The sequence below is a fragment of the Salvelinus alpinus genome, chromosome 2 (assembly GCF_045679555.1).
Source record: "Salvelinus alpinus chromosome 2, SLU_Salpinus.1, whole genome shotgun sequence".
Lineage (NCBI taxonomy): Eukaryota > Metazoa > Chordata > Actinopteri > Salmoniformes > Salmonidae > Salvelinus > Salvelinus alpinus.
Genome location: NC_092087.1, coordinates 8,599,449 through 8,619,878, shown reverse-complemented (window position 1 = coordinate 8,619,878; position 20,430 = coordinate 8,599,449). Strand labels below are relative to the sequence as shown.

At 45.1% G+C, this 20,430-nt stretch overlaps 1 protein-coding gene across 2 annotated transcripts in view; it reads left to right on the top strand.

The window, feature by feature from the left end:
* The window catches only part of LOC139553403 (acid-sensing ion channel 1), a 430,248-nt gene that overhangs the window by 364,388 nt on the left and 45,430 nt on the right, over positions 1-20,430 (top strand). For both annotated transcript variants that reach the window (XM_071365701.1, XM_071365693.1), the window contains one exon: positions 6,145-6,295. In XM_071365701.1, coding sequence (XP_071221802.1) covers positions 6,145-6,295 — 151 coding nt within the window. The remainder of the gene's footprint in view (positions 1-6,144; positions 6,296-20,430) is intronic.

Below are 20,430 nucleotides of genomic sequence, written 5' to 3'. Positions count from 1 at the left end.
ATTGGAGATGGTCAGAAAATGCAGTTGTAACATTAATCATTTGGTTGTTATTCCATTGGTTACCTCGAGGCAGATGTCCTAGAGGCAGAGTGGCCCACAATCATTGAATATGGCGCTTTTAAATGTTAGAGCAATCACTAGTAAAACCTTTCTCGTGAATGACCTCATTACTGAACGCAAAGTTGATAGCATGTTTCTCCCTGAAACATGGCTGTCTTCAGACTGCAGTGCCGCTCTTTTTGAAGCCTCCCCCCGGACTACAGCTTTTCATACTCTATGAGAAAATGGGAAAAGGGTGGTGGGACTGGCCATCAGCCTGTGTAGTCCACCAAAGCACTGCCCCACTTTATTTACTGATTTATCTGAACTATTGTCTATAAATCATCGTGTTGGGCGATTTTAATTTTCATGTTGACAAAGAGACTGACTCCAAGGCCATTGAATTTATTAATTGTTTGAGCTTGATGGACTTTATCCAACATGTTACTGGGCCCACCCATAACCACAGCCATACTCTAGACCTGGTTATTACCAAGGGGCTTTCTACTGGGCCCACCCATAACCACAGCCATACTCTGGACCTGGTTATTACCAAGGGGCTTTCTACTGGGCCCACCCATAACCACAGCCATAGTCTGGACCTGGTTATTACCAAGAGGCTTTCTACTGGGCCCACCCATAACCACAGCCATACTCTAGACCTGGTTATTACCAAGGGGCTTTCTACTGGGCCCACCCATAACCACAGCCATACTCTGGACCTGGTTATTACCAAGGGGCTTTCTACTGGGCCCACCCATAACCACAGCCATAGTCTGGACCTGGTTATTACCAAGAGGCTTTCTACTGGGCCCACCCATAACCACAGCCATACTCTGGACCTAGTTATTACCAAGAGGCTTTCTACTGGGCCCACCCATAACCACAGCCATACTCTGGACCTGGTTATTACCAAGGGGCTTTCTACTGGGCCCACCCATAACCACAGCCACACTCTGGACCTGGTTATTACCAAGGGGCTTTCTACTAGGCCCACCCATAACCACAGCCATACTCTGGACCTGGTTATTACCAAGGGGCTTTCTACTGACATATCCTCTATTGTTGATGTTGCCTTATCTGATCACCACTGTGGATGTTAAACTACCTTGTTGCCCATAGCACAGGGTAATACTGAACGCATGATTAAGAAACACTATCTTACCTCTACTGATTTTATTGAATGTATGAACAATACTCCATTACCTATTCTGCCTTCCTCTTGTGTTGATTTAGCTGATAACTTTAATAGCAAATTAATGGTAACCATTGATACCATAGCTCCAGTAAAGTTGACAACAGCCACATCCAAAGGATCCACATGTTGGATGAGTAAGAAAACTAATCAACTAAAGAGAAATTGCAGAAAGGCAGAGCGGAAGAGGAGAAAGTCGAAGTTGCAGCTCCATAAGACAGCGCTACAGGGAGACAGGACGGACAGCTGATTGCCCTCGCAGTGGCAGACCACGTGTAACAACACCTGCACAGGATCGGTACATCCGAACATCACACCTGCTGGACAGGTACAGGATGGCAACAACAACTGCCGAGTTACACCAGGAACGCACAATCCCTCCATCAGTGCTCAGACTGTCCACAATAGGCTGAGAGAGGCTGGACTGAGGGCTTGTAGGCCTGTTGTAAGGCAGGTCCTCACCAGACATCACCGACAACAATGTTTCCTATGGGCACAAACCCATCGTCGCTGGACCAGACAGGACTGGTAAAAAGTGCTCTTCACTGATGAGTCACGGTTTTGTCACACCAGGGTTGTTGGTCGGATTCACGTTTATCGTCGAAGGAATGAGCGTTACACCGAGGCCTGTACTCTGGAGCGGGATCGTTTTGGAAGTGAAGGGTCCGTCATGGTCTGGGGCGGTGTGTCACAGCATCATCGGACTGAGCTTGTTGTCATTGCAGGCAATCTCAATGCTGTGCGTTACAGGGAAGACATCCTCTTCCCTCATGTGGTACCCTTCCTGCAGGCTCATCCTGACATGACCCTCCAGCATGACAATGCCACCAGCCATACTGCTCGTTCTGTATGTGATTTCCTGCAAGACAGGAATGTCAGTGTTCTGCCATGGCCAGCGAAGAGCCCTGATGTCAATCCCATTGAGTACGTCTGGGACCTGTTGGATCGAAGGGTGAGGGCTAGGGCCATTCCCCCCAGAAATGTCCGGGAACTTACAGGTGCCTTGGTGGAAGAGTGCGGTAACATCTCAAAGCAAGAACTGGCAAATCTGGTGCAGTCCATGAGGAGGAGATGCACTGCAGTACTTATTGCAGCTGGTGGCCACACCAGACACTGACTGTTACTTTTGATTTTGACCCCCCCTTTGTTCAGGGACACATTATTCAATTTCTGTTAGTCACATGTCTGTGGAACTTGTTCAGTTTATGTGTCAGTTGTTTAATCTTGTTATGTTATGTTATGTTCATACAAATATTTACATATGTTAAGTTTTCTGAAAATAAATGCAGTTGACAGTGAGAGGATGTTTATTTTTTTGCTGAGTTTATATGTTGCCCCTTGGCCTAGTTATCAGAAAACACAGCATTGATTTGAACTGCCATGCAGATGATACAAAACTTTACATGTCTGTGTCACCAGGGGGATTTGGATGGCTCACAACTTCCTCCAGCTAAATCAGGACAAGACTGAGGTACTTATTGATGGAGCCAAAGCACAGAGATAGAATCTGGCTGCATATTTTAATTCACAGGCAATAAAGATAAAACACCAGGTAAAAAACATAGGTGTTATTTTAGATTCTGAATTCAATTTCGAATCAAGCATTAGGAATGTGACCAAAATAGCTTTTTACCACCTGAGGTTCGTTGCCAAGGTGCGGCTGTTTCTCTTTCAGGCTGATACAGAGAGACTCATTCATGCTTTTATTACAAGCAGGCTTTACTACTGTAATGCTCTCCTGTCTGGTCTACCCAAGAAAGCTATTGGTCAACTGCAAAACATACAGAATGCTGCATGCTGGTACTGACTAAGACCAGACGGAGAGAACACATTACACCTGTTTTAAAGTCTCTCCACTGGCTGCCTGTGAGTTTTAGAATTCATTTTAAGATTCTTCTTCTATTGGTTTTTAAATCAATCCACGATTGTTCACCCCGATACATGTCAGACATGCTTTTAAGTTATGTACCCAGTAGGTCCCTCAGGTCCCCTGGCCTTTTAACTATCCCAAAGCCTAGGGACCAAGAGGCATGGAAAGACAGCCTTTAGTTACTATGCCCCCAGCCTTTGAATTGCCTGCCAGAGAACCTGAGAGAGGCTGAAATGGTGGGATTATTTTTAAAGAGGTTTTTAAAATCTTTTTAGCTTTGATTTTCATTAGGAATGTTGTTTTTTTTGTCGTTCAGTTTGTATTGTTATTATTTAGTTTTTCATCCTCTTATGTTTGTTGTGTAGTAAATATTTACGTTTTTTATATTCATATTCATTTGTCTTCTTTTTTTTTTCTATGAAAAACATTGCATTCTATGTCTGAGTTATTAAAGCTTGATTTTTATGAATTAGTCCATATTATCGATCCTGCCAAGGTCACTTATGTTTTGGAGAATTTGTGTCCGATGTGTGTGCCGGTTCCGAGAGAGAAAGAGAGAAAAAGAGAGAAAGAGAGAGAGAGAGAGAGAGAGAGAGAGAGAGAGAGAGAGAGAGAGAGAGAGAGAGGGGGAGAGGGGGAGAGTGAGGGGAGAGAGAGAGAGAGAGAGAGAGAGAGAGAGAGAGAGAGAGAGAGAGAGAGAGAGAGAGAGAGAGAGAGAGAGAGAGAGAGAGAGAGAGGGAGAGAGGGAGAGAGAGAGGGAGAGAGAGGGGGAGAGAGGGGGGAGAGAGAGGGGGGAGAGAGAGGGGGAGAGAGAGAGAGAAAGGGGGAAAGAAAGGGGGAGAGGGAAAGGGGGAAAGAAAGGGGGAGAGGGAAAGAGAGAGAGAGAGAGAGAGAGAGACACACACACACTGGACCTGCAGCCACGACATCATCAGCATGCGTAATCCCACCGCAGCCTGATTAGACCTGTCCTAGACACTCTGCCAGCATTAGAGGCTTTGTCCTAGCTTTTATTACTCTCTGACTTACCAAGCTGTCCGTAGACCTAGTGGCCTCATGGCTGGAATGTAATACTAAATATGAATAACATCATCAGCATTATGAAATACTGTATATATATATTTTTTTATAATTTCATAATTCAATAAGAGGACCACCTGTTAAAAAACTATACAACACAAACATTTGTTTCTCTATTGTTTTTTCGAAGGCTGTTAAAAAAAAGCCTAATAAGCCTTTTACAGACAGTTGCAAAGTACAGAGACTCGCAGTCATATACACACCCACAGAATCAAGCCTCTGCAAACATTTTCCGAAGAGGAAAAATGTATGTGGGTGGCTTGGGTTGGGTGAATAGCGCTGTGAGAATGGCCTGGTAGTGAATAAGGAGCCGCCAAGCATGGTGAAATCATTATTCAGACGGCTGGATCTTCAGACAGGTATGAAACTAATGATGAGTTGGACAAATCCAGAGAAAGCTAGTGTTGCGTCTCAAATGGAACCCCATTCCCTACATAGAGTCCTATGGGATTTGGTCAAAAGTAGTGCACTAAATAGGGAATAGGGTTCCATAGGGCTCTGGTCTAAAAGTAGTGCACTAAATAGGGAATAGGGTTCCATAGGGCTCTGGTCTAAAGTAGTGCACTAAATAGGGAATAGGGTTCCATAGGGCTCTGGTCTAAAGTAGTGCACTAAATAGGGAATAGGGTGCCATTTGGGATACACACCAAGATAAATGTAGCGTTATGACCGTAACTACTGTTCCCTGAAGGAGGGAAATGAGGTACATCATATTGTGGGGGAGTCGCACTCTTGCTACTTTCGGTTGAACGATCTACAATCGCGGCTGACAAGGCCAATGAAATCCACGCCTCGCCTTCTGCAGGTGATAAGCGTGAAGATTCCTTCCTTCAATTTAATACCACACTTCACCGAGCCCAAGAACGGGTGGGGCCAAACAGGTGTTGTACCTCATTTCCCTCCTTCAGAGAACAATAGTTATAGTCATAACGCTATCTTCCCTTTCAGTCAGTCAACTTCAATACAACATACTATGGGGAAATATAATCACGCCCCAAGCCGACCCCATACGGATACTAAATAAAAATGGCCCATGGTAGACCAGCCAGACCTGACCCTGCCAGATGTAGCAGTCTGGGTATTGCACACAGCTCACTGCCTAGTGACATTCCCCTGTCTCAGCCACAAGCACATTGGGTACTGTACTGGGAGCAATAAAACCTCACAAAAGTGAATGGCAGCATCCCCGGAGTCGCCTCTTCACTGTTGACGTTGAGACTGGTGTTTTGCGGGTACTATTTAATGAAGTTGAGTCCAGTTGAGGACTTGTGAGGCGTCTGTTTCTCAAACTAGACACTCTAATGTCCTTGTCTTCTTGCTCAGTTGTGAACCGGGGCCTCCCACTCCTCTTTCTATTCTGGTTAGAGCCAGTTTGTGCTGTTCTGTGAAGGGAGTAGTACACAGCGTTGTACGAGATCTTCAGTTTCTTGGCAATTTCTCACATGGAATAGCCTTAATTTCTCAGAACAAGAATAGACTGATGAGTTTCAGAAGAAAGGTCTTTGTTTCTGGCCATTTTGAGCCTGTTATCGAACCCACAAATGCTGATGCTCCAGATACTCAACTAGTCTAAAGACAGTTTTATTGCTTCTTTAATCAGGACAACAGTTTTCAGCTGTGCTAATATAATTTCAAAAGGGTTTTCTAATGATCAATTAGCCTTTTAAAATTACAAACTTGGATTAGCTAACACAATGTGCCATTGGAACACAGGAGTGATGGTTGCTGATAATGGGCCTCTGTACGTCTATGCAGATATTCCATTAAAAGATAAACCGTTTCCAGCTACAAAAGTCATTTACAACATTAACAATGTCTACACTGTATTTCAGATGAATTTGAAGTGATTTTAATGGACAAAAAATGTCTAAGTGACCCAAAACTTTTGAACGGTAGTGTAGCTGTATAGGTTCACAGTATGTACAGTATGTCCTTACATCTCTCTGTCTCTCCTTTATAGCTGACTTACCTGCCTCCTCCGTGGGGCGACTGCAAGTCCACTCCCATGGACTCTGACTTCTTCAGCTCCTACAGCCTGACGGCCTGCCGTATCGACTGTGAGACGCGCTACCTGGTGGAGAACTGTAACTGCCGCATGGTACACATGCCTGGTAGGAGCCTCTCTCTCTCTCTCTCTCTCTCTCATTCAATGACACGTAAACACACACACAACCTGGTAAGAACTGAGACTGATGCATGGCGCACATGCCTGGTGGGAGCCTGCCTCCGCCAAGTCCTGGCTCTATGGAGTCTTCCTAATTCAATCTTCTGAAGGCAGCTCTGGAACTAACGTGATTGGTTGGATAAAGCATTTTTTCTCGCATCATGTTAAAATCATCTATATGTGACTTTGTTGAGATACATTCTGTTGATTTGGACATGATATGCAAAAAAATGCTAATATTGGTCCCGTGACCTAAACGCTAACATGTAGAAACAGTGCCATGGAGAGAATCCTTTCCACAGTATGTGTGGCTGTCAGAGGAGCCTCGTCTGGCAGCAAAACAGTTCATTCAGCCTCATTTACTGCCTTTTTTTTTTTAAACATAGCTGATATGGCTGACTTGCTTAAACAAATGTAGTTTCCACTGACAATTGAGATGTCCATACTATGGCGTAAGGGAACGACAAGCCGATAAGAGGCGATCCGTAATTTCGATTAAGATGTTAGTGAGCGAGCTAGTAGTCATTACAACTATTTGTTCAGCACTTTTGAAATGTACAGTGACAGAATTGTAGAACATGGGCCGTTCTTACAGTATTCTCCCTGTACACCAAGTCAGAACCGTATGATAATTAAAGGGGGCATATCAGCAGACAATGAAAGCTCTTACAATATTCAATGATTACAGGCTATAGGCTACATGTGCACCACCAAGTCAGAACAGTATGCTAAGTTATGAGGGGAAAGGGACCAAATTATTACGGTGAGGCACATTGGCTACTAACAGCTTACTACACAACATACACTTAGTATTACTTTCTTAGCTACAGTATACATATTTCCCTGGCATATTACATCATTTATGCAGCAGCATACAATACAACCTTGTTGTGCTGTGCTCACTTGGACAGGGAGGTGGCGTGGCGGTCCCTCGTGGGCAGATCTTGTCATCAAACTATGTCATCAAAGTCAGGCATTCTCTGGATTTATGGTGCTTTCAAGACAACTGGGAACTCTGAAAAAAACAAGGTTGAATCATGATGACGTCAGTGATCTTCAGGTCGGAGCTCTAGAAAGAGGCCCGAAATTTCCGACTTAATATTTTGAGTTGCATGACCATTCAAAACGTATTTTCCCAGTCGGAGCTCGTTTTTTCTTGAGTTCCCAGTTGTCTTGAACTCATTGAAGTCAGATTTCCCATAATCATTATTTTAGCAAAAATGTTTATTCTTAATGTACAATCTGTAGAAGCTACTTTTGTGAAGCATCGAAGCACGGTTGAGAAACATGTGGCAAATAGAAATCCAAAATGGATGATGTTGAGAGATAGATGGGAGGGGTTGAATGGAGCTGAAGGGTGGGACTAATAACAAGATAACCAATGTAAAACATATCGGGTCTGTAAAATCTATATAGGTTCAGAAATGTTGTGAAATAGCACAGTTACAAATAGAAATCAAACTGGATGGACATCAGAAATAGAGGAAGGACTAAAAACAAACAAAATATAACTATTGTAAAATAGATTGTGTCTGTAAAATGTGTATAAGATGTATAAACTGAAGGTAAAAGCCGAAGTGTTTATTATTTTACTCCAATTGGGGGATCGGTGGTAGGGTTCGAGGGGAATAATAAAGGTGCATTCTTAAAACAGTATGTCTATATAGGTATGTGTATGTATATATGTGTATATGTATGCATACATGTATGTATATGAATATATATATTTACCCCCAAAATATATGGGGGATTGGAAATGATGCAGACAATTACATTGATGGAAGCTACAATCTTTCCGCAATATTAAGCTGATCCACCCCCAAAAAATAAAAACATTTACAAAGAAAGCAAAAGAGAGACCATGGACTATGGAGGCTTTATTAACTCAAATTATTTTTATATTTGTTTTTACATTGTTTGCAAACTGCTATGTGACACGTATTAATGCCAAAATAACAGACATAACAGACAACCCACCTGCCCTGAATGACGGGCCGCCACTGCCCATATTACAAAAGTACAAAATGCTATTCTGTGCGAGAAATAAATATTCCAAACATAGTCTGGGACAGTTGTGGAATGCGATAGATCCCACATTAAAACAACCACTAGCATCAAAACCACTTTGTTGCTCAATGTGGCTGACGCAACAGATCAGAACGTTTAGCTTAAAATATTGATCAACTATTAGTCTATTCCTTCACATTATAAGTGCAGCAATGTGAACACAGCAGAAGGCTATAAGCGTGAATGTTCCATTAGCGGGAAAACACCATTATCAAAAGAAACCGCAAGTGCAATTATACATGTAATGTTTTTATTATACAGGTGCATTTTTATGGTGAAAATGATCTTCCACAAACTTGAAACTCACACGCTGCTTATATATGCCAGTTAGGCTCTACACCCCTTGTAAAGTGGAATAATGTGCTTCATTTTAAGAAGTTATTTGGCCACTTTAGTTGTGATACAAACCTGATCAAAACATATAGGCCTATGGGCTAGAATACATGAGGTGTGCGACTATGATTCAAAAAATAAACAAATAAAATGGATTGTTTCTTATGCTGGGCATCATTCACAAGTGATAATATGTAATTGATAGGCTTATATTGTCACCCATCAGACTATTCTTGATTTAATCTTATCTTTACATATACTAAAGAATATATGTGTGACATTTGTTATAATTTAGAATGGACCATTATCATGCACCTGTATCGAAACAGGGTCAGGGGAAAAATAAATGTCACCTATACACTTAAATAGCGAATGGAGGACACTTTTCCCCATGGTTCATTTTCATGCCAGCCAGGTAGGAAAGATAAGCAATGTGCTTAATATTAGGAAAGTTGATAAATAAATATAGCAGGCCTAGCCTATAGAAAGCTGATGGAATCCTCTTCTTTTTAATAGAGGTCATCACTCTGTTTTCTTTTATAATTGCATAGCCTATAGAAATGTTGAGCAACATGAGCTCATGAGATCTCATGAAGTGATTGATTAGATTTTCGATCACATTTGCATTGATGTCAGAGTGATTAGAGGGACAATAGAGTGCAGAGTAACAGGCAGTTAGTAAGATTAGTAGACTACTAATGACCATCAGCAGCATCAGAGCTTGGAGAAGCCTAATTACTGTGACTAAACGTTCACGTGGAATTTCACTGCCTTCATGACTCGTGACCGCTGATGTGGCGGTAATACAGTCACCACAACAGCCTTACCCCCTACTGTACTGGTGTGTGAAGCCATTCACAACCAACCTACATTCATTGTATTCTTTAAAACGATAATAAAACTATTGGGTAAATTGCCCTTCCAGCCCATTCAACTATTTAACCCTGTCTCGTCCTATTCCAGAGCAACGGTCTGAGAGGACATATCACTACACCGCAACACCCCCTGCAGCTGTTCTGCAGAAAATCCTCACATCCTCGCATTTCTCTGCCGCTGCCACCACAACCTCTAACTTCTGTGATTTACGATCCATTTCTGCAGTACAATTAACAACCATGGCTATGAATGCTTAAAAGCCCACCTTACTGAGGCACATATTCTTCCCATCACTCTGTCTTGGTCTCTGCCTATTCACAGGAATCCTCTCAGGATCCCTCACCCTGTGCCCATCATCCTCTACCACTCTCTTCACTGCTTCGGCATAAACACTTTCTGTAACCCTGGTAACTTATATCTGAGAGTATGCAGGTTTTCTCTCCTCCCCTCACCTGAATGTCTAGGTCTCAATAACGAACTCCCCTCACCTGGTTGTCTAGGTCTCAGTAAGGAACTCCCCTCACCTGGTTGTCTATGTCTCAGTAAAGAACTCCCCTCACCTGGTTGTCTATGTCTCAGTAAAGAACTCCCCTCACCTGGTTGTCTAGGTCTCAGTAAAGAACTCCCCTCACCTGGTTGTCTAGGTCTCAGTAAAGAACTCCCCTCACCTGGTTGTCTAGGTCTCAGTAAGGAACTCCCCTCACCTGGTTGTCTAGGTCTCAGTAAAGAACTCCCCTCACCTGGTTGTCTAGGTCTCAGTAAAGAACTCCCCTCACCTGGTTGTCTAGGACTTAGTAAGGAACTCCCCTCACCTGGTTGTCTATGTCTCGGTAAAGAACTCCCCTCACCTGGTTGTCTAGGTCTCAGTAAAGAACTCCCCTCACCTGGTTGTCTAGGTCTCAGTAAAGAACTCCCCTCACCTGGTTGTCTAGGTCTCAGTAAGGAACTCCCCTCACCTGGTTGTCTAGGTCTCAGTAAAGAACTCCCCTCACCTGGTTGTCTAGGTCTCAGTAAGGAACTCCCCTCACCTGGTTGTCTAGGTCTCAGTAAGGAACTCCCCTCACCTGGTTGTCTAGGTCTCAGTAAGGAACTCCCCTCACCTGGTTGTCTAGGTCTTAGTAAGGAACTCCCCTCACCTGGTTGTCTAGGTCTCAGTAAGGAACTCCCCTCACCTGGTTGTCTAGGTCTCAGTAAGGAACTCCCCTCACCTGGTTGCCTAGGTCTTAGTAAGGAACTCCCCTCACCTGGTTGTCTAGGTCATAGTAAGGAACTCACCTCACCTGGTTGTCTAGGTCTCAGTAAGGAACTCCCCTCACCTGGTTGTCTAGGTCTCAGTAAGGAATTCCCCTCACCTGGTTGTCTAGGTCTTAGTAAGGAACTCCCCTCACCTGGTTGTCTAGGTCTTAGTAAGGAACTCACCTCACCTGGTTGTCTAGGTCTTAGTAAGGAACTCCCCTCACCTGGTTGTCTAGGTCTTAGTAAGGAACTCACCTCACCTGGTTGTCTAGGTCTTAGTAAGGAACTCCCCTCACCTGGTTGTCTAGGTCTCAGTAAGGAACTCCCCTCACCTGGTTGTCTAGGTCTCAGTAAGGATCTCCCCTCACCTGGTTGTCTAGGTCTCAGTAAGGAACTCTCCTCACCTGGTTGTCTAGGTCTCAGTAAGGAACTCCCCTCACCTGGTTGTCTAGGTCTTAGTAAGGAACTCCCCTCACCTGGTTGTCTAGGTCTCAGTAAGGAACTCCCCTCACCTGGTTGTCTAGGTCTCAGTAAAGAACTCCCCTCACCTGGTTGTCTAGGTCTCAGTAAGGAACTCCCCTCACCTGGTTGCCTAGGTCTTAGTAAGGAACTCCCCTCACCTGGTTGTCTAGGTCTCAGTAAGGAACTCCCCTCACCTGGTTGTCTAGGTCTCAGTAAGGAACTCCCCTCACCTGGTTGTCTAGGTCTTAGTAAGGAACTCCCCTCACCTGGTTGTCTAGGTCTCAGTAAGGAACTCCCCTCCCCTGGTTGTCTAGGTCTCAGTAAGGAACTCCCCTCACCTGGTTGCCTAGGTCTTAGTAAGGAACTCCCCTCACCTGGTTGTCTAGGTCTCAGTAAGGAACTCCCCTCACCTGGTTGTCTAGGTCTCAGTAAGTAACTCCCCTCACCTGGTTGTTTAGGTCTTAGTAAGGAACTCCCCTCACCTGGTTGTCTAGGTCTCAGTAAGGAACTCCCCTCACCTGGTTGTCTAGGTCTTAGTAAGGAACTCCCCTCACCTGGTTGTCTAGGTCTTAATTGAAAGGAAAAAACCTGCAGGCAGTAGGCCCTCCATGGAAGGAGTTTGACACCCCTTGCTTAAATGGGTAATTTGTAATTTGGGTGAACTATCCCTTTAACTAATCATATGTCTTACCTAAACTTAACCCAACCCCTAACCCCAATCTTAACCAATCACATTTTTTTTCCAAACTTAATCAGTCACATTAATTTCAGCCCTCGACGCAGAGCTGCCCCATAAAGATAGACAGAGATCAATACTTGGAAATTTAAAAAAATTGCAAGGACATTGATATTGACAACTTCCACCATTTTAAAGTAGTCAACTGGGTGGGACTTCTTATGGGTTAAGGAAGGATCACATAATTCCATCCGGGTCATCAGGAGAGATCAGCCAATGAATTATGCTCATTCCATAACTGCAGGTGGTAGAAAAATCACCAACCTTGGCTTTATACCTGTTCCAACAACACACTCCAGGTGGCAGTATGGATCCTTTCAGTTGGATTACCATCTCATAGAAGTAGTAGAATAATAAAATGCACTACTTTAAAATGGAGATGGCCTCAATGGCCCTGCCCGTGCTCTCACAGATGCCATAAGGGGACAGATACGAAGAAGAGTCATCTAACTAAGTCTATGATCTGCCCCTAGAAAAATATAGAATGTTGGAAAATTCCACCTACCAAGTGCTGAGTCATCCTCTCTGTCACTGACTCTATAGGGAACCATGACTCAGTCATCCTCTCTGTCACTGACTCTATAGGGAACCATGACTCAGTCATCCTCTCTGTCACTGACTCTATAGGGAACCATGACTCAGTCATCCTCTCTGTCACTGACTCTATAGGGAACCATGACTCAGTCATCCTCTCTGTCACTGACTCTATAGGGAACCATGACTCAGTCATCCTCTCTGTCACTGACTCTATAGGGAACCATGACTCAGTCATCCTCTCTGTCACTGACTCTATAGGGAACCATGACTCAGTCATCCTCTCTGTCACTGACTCTATAGGGAACCATGACTCAGTCATCCTCTCTGTCACTGACTCTATAGGGAACCATGACTCAGTCATCCTCTCTGTCACTGACTCTATAGGGATCCATAACTCAGTCATCCTCTCTGTCACTGACTCTATAGGGAACCATAACTCAGTCATCCTCTCTGTCACTGACTCTATAGGGAACCATGACTCAGTCATCCTCTCTGTCACTGACTCTATAGGGAACCATGACTCAGTCATCCTCTCTGTCACTGACTCTATAGGGAACCATGACTCAGTCATCCTCTCTGTCACTGACTCTATAGGGAACCATGACTCAGTCATCCTCTCTGTCACTGACTCTATAGGGAACCATGACTCAGTCATCCTCTCTGTCACTGACTCTATAGGGAACCATGACTCAGTCATCCTCTCTGTCACTGACTCTATAGGGAACCATGACTCAGTCATCCTCTCTGTCACTGACTCTATAGGGAACCATGACTCAGTCATCCTCTCTGTCACTGACTCTATAGGGAACCATGACTCAGTCATCCTCTCTGTCACTGACTCTATAGGGAACCATGACTCAGTCATCCTCTCTGTCACTGACTCTATAGGGAACCATGACTCAGTCATCCTCTCTGTCACTGACTCTATAGGGATCCATAACTCAGTCATCCTCTCTGTCACTGACCTCTATAGGGAACCATGACTCAGTCATCCTCTCTGTCACTGACTCTATAGGGAACCATGACTCAGTCATCCTCTCTGTCACTGACTCTATAGGGAACCATGACTCAGTCATCCTCTCTGTCACTGACCTCTATAGGGAACCATGACTCAGTCATCCTCTCTGTCACTGACTCTATAGGGAACCATGACTCAGTCATCCTCTCTGTCACTGACTCTATAGGGAACCATGACTCAGTCATCCTCTCTGTCACTGACTCTATAGGGAACCATGACTCAGTCATCCTCTCTGTCACTGACTCTATAGGGAACCATGACTCAGTCATCCTCTCTGTCACTGACTCTATAGGGAACCATGACTCAGTCATCCTCTCTGTCACTGACTCTATAGGGAACCATGACTCAGTCATCCTCTCTGTCACTGACTCTATAGGGAACCATGACTCAGTCATCCTCTCTGTCACTGACTCTATAGGGAACCATGACTCAGTCATCCTCTCTGTCACTGACTCTATAGGGAACCATGACTCAGTCATCCTCTCTGTCACTGACTCTATAGGGAACCATGACTCAGTCATCCTCTCTGTCACTGACTCTATAGGGAACCATGACTCAGTCATCCTCTCTGTCACTGACTCTATAGGGAACCATGACTCAGTCATCCTCTCTGTCACTGACTCTATAGGGAACCATGACTCAGTCATCCTCTCTGTCACTGACTCTATAGGGAACCATGACTCAGTCATCCTCTCTGTCACTGACTCTATAGGGAACCATGACTCAGTCATCCTCTCTGTCACTGACTCTATAGGGAACCATGACTCAGTCATCCTCTCTGTCACTGACTCTATAGGGATCCATAACTCAGTCATCCTCTCTGTCACTGACTCTATAGGGAACCATGACTCAGTCATCCTCTCTGTCACTGACTCTATAGGGAACCATGACTCAGTCATCCTCTCTGTCACTGACTCTATAGGGAACCATGACTCAGTCATCCTCTCTGTCACTGACTCTATAGGGAACCATGACTCAGTCATCCTCTCTGTCACTGACTCTATAGGGAACCATGACTCAGTCATCCTCTCTGTCACTGACTCTATAGGGAACCATGACTCAGTCATCCTCTCTGTCACTGACTCTATAGGGAACCATGACTCAGTCATCCTCTCTGTCACTGACTCTATAGGGAACCATGACTCAGTCATCCTCTCTGTCACTGACCTCTATAGGGAACCATGACTCAGTCATCCTCTCTGTCACTGACTCTATAGGGAACCATGACTCAGTCATCCTCTCTGTCACTGACTCTATAGGGAACCATGACTCAGTCATCCTCTCTGTCACTGACTCTATAGGGATCCATAACTCAGTCATCCTCTCTGTCACTGACTCTATAGGGAACCATAACTCAGTCATCCTCTCTGTCACTGACTCTATAGGGAACCATGACTCAGTCATCCTCTCTGTCACTGACTCTATAGGGAACCATGACTCAGTCATCCTCTCTGTCACTGACTCTATAGGGAACCATGACTCAGTCATCCTCTCTGTCACTGACTCTATAGGGAACCATGACTCAGTCATCCTCTCTGTCACTGACTCTATAGGGAACCATGACTCAGTCATCCTCTCTGTCACTGACTCTATAGGGAACCATGACTCAGTCATCCTCTCTGTCACTGACTCTATAGGGAACCATGACTCAGTCATCCTCTCTGTCACTGACTCTATAGGGAACCATGACTCAGTCATCCTCTCTGTCACTGACTCTATAGGGAACCATGACTCAGTCATCCTCTCTGTCACTGACTCTATAGGGAACCATGACTCAGTCATCCTCTCTGTCACTGACTCTATAGGGAACCATGACTCAGTCATCCTCTCTGTCACTGACTCTATAGGGATCCATAACTCAGTCATCCTCTCTGTCACTGACCTCTATAGGGAACCATGACTCAGTCATCCTCTCTGTCACTGACTCTATAGGGAACCATGACTCAGTCATCCTCTCTGTCACTGACTCTATAGGGAACCATGACTCAGTCATCCTCTCTGTCACTGACCTCTATAGGGAACCATGACTCAGTCATCCTCTCTGTCACTGACTCTATAGGGAACCATGACTCAGTCATCCTCTCTGTCACTGACTCTATAGGGAACCATGACTCAGTCATCCTCTCTGTCACTGACTCTATAGGGAACCATGACTCAGTCATCCTCTCTGTCACTGACTCTATAGGGAACCATGACTCAGTCATCCTCTCTGTCACTGACTCTATAGGGAACCATGACTCAGTCATCCTCTCTGTCACTGACTCTATAGGGAACCATGACTCAGTCATCCTCTCTGTCACTGACTCTATAGGGAACCATGACTCAGTCATCCTCTCTGTCACTGACTCTATAGGGAACCATGACTCAGTCATCCTCTCTGTCACTGACTCTATAGGGAACCATGACTCAGTCATCCTCTCTGTCACTGACTCTATAGGGAACCATGACTCAGTCATCCTCTCTGTCACTGACTCTATAGGGAACCATGACTCAGTCATCCTCTCTGTCACTGACTCTATAGGGAACCATGACTCAGTCATCCTCTCTGTCACTGACCTCTATAGGGAACCATGACTCAGTCATCCTCTCTGTCACTGACTCTATAGGGAACCATGACTCAGTCATCCTCTCTGTCACTGACTCTATAGGGAACCATGACTCAGTCATCCTCTCTGTCACTGACTCTATAGGGATCCATAACTCAGTCATCCTCTCTGTCACTGACTCTATAGGGAACCATAACTCAGTCATCCTCTCTGTCACTGACTCTATAGGGAACCATGACTCAGTCATCCTCTCTGTCACTGACTCTATAGGGAACCATGACTCAGTCATCCTCTCTGTCACTGACTCTATAGGGAACCATGACTCAGTCATCCTCTCTGTCACTGACTCTATAGGGAACCATGACTCAGTCATCCTCTCTGTCACTGACTCTATAGGGAACCATGACTCAGTCATCCTCTCTGTCACTGACTCTATAGGGAACCATGACTCAGTCATCCTCTCTGTCACTGACTCTATAGGGAACCATGACTCAGTCATCCTCTCTGTCACTGACTCTATAGGGAACCATGACTCAGTCATCCTCTCTGTCACTGACTCTATAGGGAACCATGACTCAGTCATCCTCTCTGTCACTGACTCTATAGGGAACCATGACTCAGTCATCCTCTCTGTCACTGACTCTATAGGGAACCATGACTCAGTCATCCTCTCTGTCACTGACTCTATAGGGATCCATAACTCAGTCATCCTCTCTGTCACTGACCTCTATAGGGAACCATGACTCAGTCATCCTCTCTGTCACTGACTCTATAGGGAACCATGACTCAGTCATCCTCTCTGTCACTGACTCTATAGGGAACCATGACTCAGTCATCCTCTCTGTCACTGACCTCTATAGGGAACCATGACTCAGTCATCCTCTCTGTCACTGACTCTATAGGGAACCATGACTCAGTCATCCTCTCTGTCACTGACTCTATAGGGAACCATGACTCAGTCATCCTCTCTGCCACTGACTCTATAGGGAACCATGACTCAGTCATCCTCTCTGTCACTGACTCTATAGGGAACCATGACTCAGTCATCCTCTCTGTCACTGACTCTATAGGGAACCATGACTCAGTCATCCTCTCTGTCACTGACTCTATAGGGAACCATGACTCAGTCATCCTCTCTGTCACTGACTCTATAGGGAACCATGACTCAGTCATCCTCTCTGTCACTGACTCTATAGGGAACCATGACTCAGTCATCCTCTCTGTCACTGACTCTATAGGGAACCATGACTCAGTCATCCTCTCTGTCACTGACTCTATAGGGAACCATGACTCAGTCATCCTCTCTGTCACTGACTCTATAGGGAACCATGACTCAGTCATCCTCTCTGTCACTGACTCTATAGGGAACCATGACTCAGTCATCCTCTCTGTCACTGACTCTATAGGGAACCATGACTCAGTCATCCTCTCTGTCACTGACTCTATAGGGAACCATGACTCAGTCATCCTCTCTGTCACTGACTCTATAGGGAACCATGACTCAGTCATCCTCTCTGTCACTGACTCTATAGGGAACCATGACTCAGTCATCCTCTCTGTCACTGACTCTATAGGGATCCATAACTCAGTCATCCTCTCTGTCACTGACTCTATAGGGAACCATGACTCAGTCATCCTCTCTGTCACTGACTCTATAGGGAACCATGACTCAGTCATCCTCTCTGTCACTGACTCTATAGGGAACCATGACTCAGTCATCCTCTCTGTCACTGACTCTATAGGGAACCATGACTCAGTCATCCTCTCTGTCACTGACTCTATAGGGAACCATGACTCAGTCATCCTCTCTGTCACTGACTCTATAGGGAACCATGACTCAGTCATCCTCTCTGTCACTGACTCTATAGGGAACCATGACTCAGTCATCCTCTCTGTCACTGACTCTATAGGGAACCATGACTCAGTCATCCTCTCTGTCACTGACTCTATAGGGAACCATGACTCAGTCATCCTCTCTGTCACTGACCTCTATAGGGAACCATGACTCAGTCATCCTCTCTGTCACTGACTCTATAGGGAACCATGACTCAGTCATCCTCTCTGTCACTGACTCTATAGGGAACCATGACTCAGTCATCCTCTCTGTCACTGACTCTATAGGGAACCATGACTCAGTCATCCTCTCTGTCACTGACTCTATAGGGAACCATGACTCAGTCATCCTCTCTGTCACTGACTCTATAGGGAACCATGACTCAGTCATCCTCTCTGTCACTGACTCTATAGGGAACCATGACTCAGTCATCCTCTCTGTCACTGACTCTATAGGGATCCATAACTCAGTCATCCTCTCTGTCACTGACTCTATAGGGAACCATAACTTAGTCATCCTCTCTGTCACTGACTCTGTAGGGAACCATGACTCAGTCATCCTCTCTGTCACTGACTCTATAGGGAACCATGACTCAGTCATCCTCTCTGTCACTGACCTCTATAGGGAACCATGACTCAGTCATCCTCTCTGTCACTGACTCTATAGGGAACCATGACTCAGTCATCCTCTCTGTCACTGACTCTATAGGGAACCATGACTCAGTCATCCTCTCTGTCACTGACTCTATAGGGAACCATGACTCAGTCATCCTCTCTGTCACTGACTCTATAGGGAACCATGACTCAGTCATCCTCTCTGTCACTGACTCTATAGGGAACCATGACTCAGTCATCCTCTCTGTCACTGACTCTATAGGGATCCATAACTCAGTCATCCTCTCTGTCACTGACTCTATAGGGAACCATAACTCAGTCATCCTCTCTGTCACTGACTCTATAGGGAACCATGACTCAGTCATCCTCTCTGTCACTGACTCTATAGGGATCCATAACTCAGTCATTCTCTCTGTCACTGACTCTATAGGGAACCATAACTCAGTCATCCTCTCTGTCACTGACTCTATAGGGAACCATAACTCAGTCATCCTCTCTGTCACTGACCTCTATAGGGAACCATGACTCAGTCATCCTCTCTGTCACTGACTCTATAGGGAACCATGACTCAGTCATCCTCTCTGTCACTGACTCTATAGGGAACCATGACTCAGTCATCCTCTCTGTCACTGACTCTATAGGGAACCATGACTCAGTCATCCTCTCTGTCACTGACTCTATAGGGAACCATGACTCAGTCATCCTCTCTGTCACTGACTCTATAGGGAACCATGACTCAGTCATCCTCTCTGTCACTGACTCTATAGGGAACCATGACTCAGTCATCCTCTCTGTCACTGACTCTATAGGGAACCATGACTCAGTCATCCTCTCTGTCACTGACTCTATAGGGAACCATGACTCAGTCATCCTCTCTGTCACTGACTCTATAGGGAACCATGACTCAGTCATCCTCTCTGTCACTGACTCTATAGGGAACCATGACTCAGTCATCCTCTCTGTCACTGACTCTATAGGGAACCATGACTCAGTCATCCTCTCTGTCACTGACTCTATAGGGAACCATGACTCAGTCATCCTCTCTGTCACTGACCTCTATAGGGAACCATGACTCAGTCATCCTCTCTGTCACTGACTCTATAGGGAACCATGACTCAGTCATCCTCTCTGTCACTGACTCTATAGGGAACCATGACTCAGTCATCCTCTCTGTCACTGACTCTATAGGGATCCATAACTCAGTCATCCTCTCTGTCACTGACTCTATAGGGAACCATAACTCAGTCATCCTCTCTGTCACTGACTCTATAGGGAACCATGACTCAGTCATCCTCTCTGTCACTGACTCTATAGGGAACCATGACTCAGTCATCCTCTCTGTCACTGACTCTATAGGGAACCATGACTCAGTCATCCTCTCTGTCACTGACTCTATAGGGAACCATGACTCAGTCATCCTCTCTGTCACTGACTCTATAGGGAACCATGACTCAGTCATCCTCTCTGTCACTGACTCTATAGGGAACCATGACTCAGTCATCCTCTCTGTCACTGACTCTATAGGGAACCATGACTCAGTCATCCTCTCTGTCACTGACTCTATAGGGAACCATGACTCAGTCATCCTCTCTGTCACTGACTCTATAGGGAACCATGACTCAGTCATCCTCTCTGTCACTGACTCTATAGGGAACCATGACTCAGTCATCCTCTCTGTCACTGACTCTATAGGGAACCATGACTCAGTCATCCTCTCTGTCACTGACTCTATAGGGATCCATAACTCAGTCATCCTCTCTGTCACTGACCTCTATAGGGAACCATGACTCAGTCATCCTCTCTGTCACTGACTCTATAGGGAA